Source organism: Rhinoraja longicauda, chromosome 19, assembly GCF_053455715.1.
Source record: "Rhinoraja longicauda isolate Sanriku21f chromosome 19, sRhiLon1.1, whole genome shotgun sequence".
Classification (NCBI taxonomy): Eukaryota; Metazoa; Chordata; class Chondrichthyes; order Rajiformes; family Arhynchobatidae; genus Rhinoraja; species Rhinoraja longicauda.
This window is the reverse complement of record NC_135971.1, coordinates 20941601-20946812: the sequence shown is the minus strand read 5'-3', so window position 1 is coordinate 20946812 and position 5212 is coordinate 20941601. Positions and strand designations below refer to the sequence as shown.

The following is a 5212-nucleotide window of genomic DNA, read 5'->3' as shown; positions in this document are numbered from 1 at the left end:
TGGCAAAGCGGTTCATGTTACCGATAAACCCCACCGAGTCGACCAGCCCCCGGACTCCCTGAACCCTTTGCAGAGGTCAGCCTGACGAAGGGTCTCGACCCGAAACGTCGCCCATTCCTTCTCTCCCGGAGATGCTGCCCGACCCGCTGAGTTACTCCGGCGCTCTGTGAATAAACGCCTTCGATCTGTACCGGCGCCTGCAGTTATCTTCTTATACAATACACCTGCCCGCCTGTGCAGGGAAGGGGAGAGAAAAACTGCAGACCCTGGGCGACATCGAAGGCAGGCAACAGACGACAGGTGCAGGAGGAGGCCATTCGGCCCTTCGAGCCAGTACGCACCGCCATTCAACGCGATCATGGCTGATCATTCTCAATCAGTACCCCGTTCCTGCCTTCTCCCCATACCCCCCTGACTCCGCTATCCTTAATAATAATAATAATAATAATAATAATAATGCATTACATTTATATAGCACTTTTCAAACACTCAAAGACGCTCTACAGGGATTTCTAGAACACAGAGAAGTGAATAAATAGATAATTAAGAGCTCTATCCAGCTCTCTCTTGAATGCGTTCAGAGAATTGGCCTCCACTGCCCTCTGAGGCAGAGAATTCCACAGATTCACAACTCTCTGACTGAAAACGTTTTTCCTCATCTCCGTTCTAAATGGCTGACCCCTTATTCTTAAACCGTGTGGCCCCTGGTTCTGGAATCCCCCAACATTGGGAACATGTTTCCTGCCTCTAACGTGTCCAACCCCTTAATAATCTTATACGTTTCGATAAGACCCCCTCTCATCCTTCTACATTCCAGTGTGTACAAGCCTAGTCGCTCCAGTCTTTCAACATACGACAGTCCCGCCATTCCGGGAATTGACCTACGCTGCACGCCCTCAATAGCAAGAATATCCTTCCTCAAATTTGGAGATCAATACTGCACACAGTACTCCAGGTGAGGTCTCACTAGGGCCCTGTACAACTGCAGAAGGACCTCTTTGCTCCTATACTCAACTCCTCTTGTTATGAAGGCCAACATTCCATTGGCTTTCGTCCAGACACGAAATGCCGTAGTAACTCAGCGGGTCAGGCAGCATCTCGGGAGAGGAGGAATGGGTGACGTTTCGGGTCGAGACCCTTCTTCAAGACTTCAGAGACGGGCAAGAGGATTGGACACATTAGATGCAGGAGAAACAGAGTACTGTGTGCAGCTTTGGTCTCCCAATTTGAGGAAGGACATCCTTGCCATTGAGGCAGTGCAGCGTAGGTTCACCAGGTTAGTCCCCGGGATGGCGGGACTGTCGTATGATGAAAGAATGGGTCGACTGGGATTGTATTCACTGGAATTTAGAAGGATGAGAGGGGATCTTATAGAAACATATCAAATTCTTAAGGGTTTGGACGGGCTAGATGCAGGAAAAATATTCCTGATGTTGGGGGAGTCCAGAACCAGGGGCCACACAGTTTAAGAATATGGGGCAGGCCATTTAGGACTGAGATGAGGAAAAACTTTTTCACCCAGAGAGTTGTGAATCTGTGGAATTCTCTGCCTCAGAAGGCAGTGGAGGCCAATTCTCTGAATGCATTCAAGAGAGAGCTGGATAGAGCTCTTAAGGATAGCGGAGTCAGGGGGTATGGGGAGAGGGCAGGAACGGGGTACTGATTGAGAATGATCGGCCACGATCATATTGAATGGCGGTGCGTACAGGCTCGATGGGCCGAATGGCCAACTCCTGCACCGATTTTTTTGTATGTTTCTATGTTTCTATCTCTGGAGAGAAGGAATGGGTGACGTTTCGGGTCGAGACCCTTCTTCAGACTGACTGGGGATAAGAGAAACGCAAGGAAGTGCAGGTGCTGCTTTAAACGGAAGGTCGGCACAAAAGGCTGGAGTAACCCCCGGGTTGACGGGAAGAAGGCAGGAGAATGGGGTTGAGGGGATCAGCCACAGATAGAATGGCGGAGCAGTCCGGATTGGGCCGAATGGCCTAATTCTGCTCCGATCACATGAAGGTGAAACGAGGAGCACGTGGAACTGCAGGTGCCGGAGTCCCGAGCAAAGCACAAAGTGCTGGAGGAACTCAGTGGGTCAGGCGGCATCTCGTAAGAAAAAGGATGGGTGGCGTTTCATAGACAATAGGTGCAGGAGTAGGCCATTCGGCCCTTCGAGCCTGTACGCACCGCCATTCAATATGATCATGGCTGATCATCCAACTCAGTATCCCGTACCTGCCTTCTCTCCGTACCCCCTGATCCCTTTAGCCACAAGGGCCACATCTAACTCCCTCTTAAATATCGCCAATGAACTGGCCTCAACTACCTTCTGTGGCAGAGAATTCCACAGATTCACCACTCTCTGTGTGAAAAAAAACGTTCTCATCTCGGTCCTAAAAGACTTCCCCCTTATCCTTAAGCTGGGACCCCTTGTTCTGGACTTCCCCAACATCGGGAACAATCTTCCCGCATCTAGCCTGTCCAACCCCTTAAGAATTTTGTAAGTTTCTATAAGATCCCCCCCCTCAATCTTCTAAATTCCAGCGAGTACAAGCCGAGTCTATCCAGTCTTTCTTCATATGAAAGTCCCGCCATCCCAGGGATCAATCTGGTGAACCTTCTCTGTACTCCCTCTATGGCAAGAATGTCTTTCCTCAGATTAGGAGACCAAAACTGTACGCAATACTCCAGGTGTGGTCTCACCAAGGCCCTGTACAACGGTTCGGGAACGTTCTTCCACCCGAAACGTCACCTATCCATGTTCTCCACAGATGCTGCCTGAGTCATTTTGTGTCCATCTTAGTTATAAACCAGCATCTGCAGTTCCTTTCTACACACTAAACAGGAAGACACTGGGAGAGGGGGGTGGAGTGGAGGACTTCTTCAATGGGTGAGGAATGGGGAGGGAAGAAAAGGGCAACTCAAAGAGGCATTAGCCACGGTAGATGTAAAACGCTGGAGTAACTCAGCGGGACGGGCAGCATCTCTGGAGAGAAGGAATGGGTGGTGTTTCGGGTCGAGACTGTAGGCCCAGACACTGTAGGCCCAGAACACTGTAGGCCCCGACACTGTAGGCCCCGACACTGTAGGCCCCGACACTGTAGGCCCCGACACTGTAGGCCCCGACACTGTAGGCCCCGACACTGTAGGCCCCGACATTGCAGGCCCGGACACTGTAGGCCCGGACACTGTAGGCCCAGACACTGTAGGCCCCGACATTGTAGGCCCCGACACTGTAGGCCCTGACATTGTAGGCCCCGATACTGTAGGCCCCGACACTGTAGGCCCCGACACTGTAGGCCCTGACACTGTAGGCCCCGACACTGTAGGCCCTGACACTGTAGGCCCCGGACATTGTAGGCCCGGACACTGTAGGCCCGGACACTGTAGGCCCGGACACTGTAGGCCCCGGACACTGTAGGCCCGGACACTGTAGGCCCGGACACTGTAGTCCCGGACACTGTAGGCCTGGACACTGTAGGCCCCGACACTGTAGGCCCTGACACTGTAGGCCTCGACACTGTAGGCCCTGACACTGTAGGCCCCGGACATTGTAGGCCCGGACACTGTAGGCCCGGACACTGTAGGCCCGGACACTGTAGGCCCCGGACATTGTAGGCCCGGACACTGTAGGCCCGGACACTGTAGGCCCGGACACTGTAGGCCCGGACACTGTAGGCCCGGACACTGTAGGCCCCGACAATGTAGGCCCTGACACTGTAGGCCCGGACACTGTAGGCCCGGACACTGTAGGCCCCGACACTGTAGGCCTGGACACTGTAGGCCCCGACACTGTTGGCCCGGACACTGTAGGCCTGGACACTGTAGGCCCCAACACTACTGGCACCCGCTAAACACTACCCAACACACACTGGGGACAATTTGAATTTATACCAAGCCAATTCACCTGCAAACCTGTACGTCTTTGGAGTGTGGGAGGAAACACTCGGAGAAAACCCACGCGGGTCACGGGCAGAACGTACAAACGCCGCACAGACGGCGCCCGCAGTCGGGATGGAACCCGGGTCCCCGGCGCCGTGAGGCGGCAACTCTACCGCTGCGCCACCCGTGACCGCCCTTATTGTCTTTGACCGCAGAGCACGCACGCAGACAAAAGCTATTTCACTCTCCCTCGGGCAGGAGTAGAAGTGGGAAAACGCACACCTCCAGATTCAGGGGCCGTTTCTTCCTAAGATAGGCCCAGAAAGCTGGAGTAACTCAGCGGGTCAGGCAGCATCTCTGGAGAGAAGGAACGGGTGACGTTTTCGCTGTCGAGACCCTTCTTCAGACTGAAGAAGGGATTGCACTAGGATGTCTCTCCGCTGAGCGGTCAGCGCGCAAACAAAAGCTTTTCACTGTACCTCGGTACCATACAATACAATACAATATATCTTTATTGTCACTGTACCCAGGGGTACAACGAGATTGGGAATGCGCCTCCCATACGATGCAATAATTTAAGTAATTAACAGCAACCCAACGAAACGAAACAATTGCGACATTTTTAGACAGGGTAAAGTGCAAGTTGATCTATGCGTTGTGGCCATCCGGCTCAGCAGGACCGGTTCATAGCAGCTATGGCCCTGGGGATGAAGCTGTTCCCGAGTCTGGAGGTGCGGGCGTAGAAGGCCTTGTATCGTCTGCCCGATGGAAGGAGTTCGAACAGACTGTTGCAGGGGTGTGAAGAGTCTTTGTGGAGTCTTTGAGGCATCGTGTGTTGTAGATGCCCTCCGAGGCTGGTAGCTGTGTTCCGATGGCCCTCTGAGCTCTACGGACTACCCGCTGTAGAGCTTTCCTCTCTGCCTCCGTGCGGCTGAGGTACCACACAGGGATTCCATGCGTTAGGATGCTCTCTATGGTGCAGCGGGAGAATGTCGTCAGCAGCTGTTGGGGTCGACCGGACTTTTTCAGTGTTCTTAAGTAGAACAGTCGTTGCTGCGCCTTCTTGACCAGTGCAGCGGTGTTATTGGACCATGTTAGGTCCTCCGAAATGTGAGTGCCCAGAAACTTGAAGCTGGACACTCTCTCCACACTGTCCCCGTTGATAGAGATCGGGGCGTATTCCCCGTTGCGTGACCTACGGAAGTTGACAATAAACTAAAACTGAACTAAACACATGTCACAAATCCCGGGAGAATACAACTGCTCGCCTTCCTCAAGTTCAAAGAAACCTCACTTCAGGCAGCGAAAGGAATGTTGGCCTTCATAACAAGAGGAG

General features: G+C 53.0%; 1 protein-coding gene across 1 annotated transcript in view; it reads right to left on the bottom strand.

The window, feature by feature from the left end:
• LOC144602551 (ras/Rap GTPase-activating protein SynGAP-like) overlaps positions 1-2754 on the bottom strand; it is a 115155-nt gene extending 112401 nt beyond the window's left edge. Inside the window, 1 exon segment of the mRNA XM_078415680.1 lies at positions 2747-2754. Coding sequence (XP_078271806.1) covers positions 2747-2754 — 8 coding nt within the window.
• Between the last annotated feature and the right edge of the window lie 2458 nt (positions 2755-5212).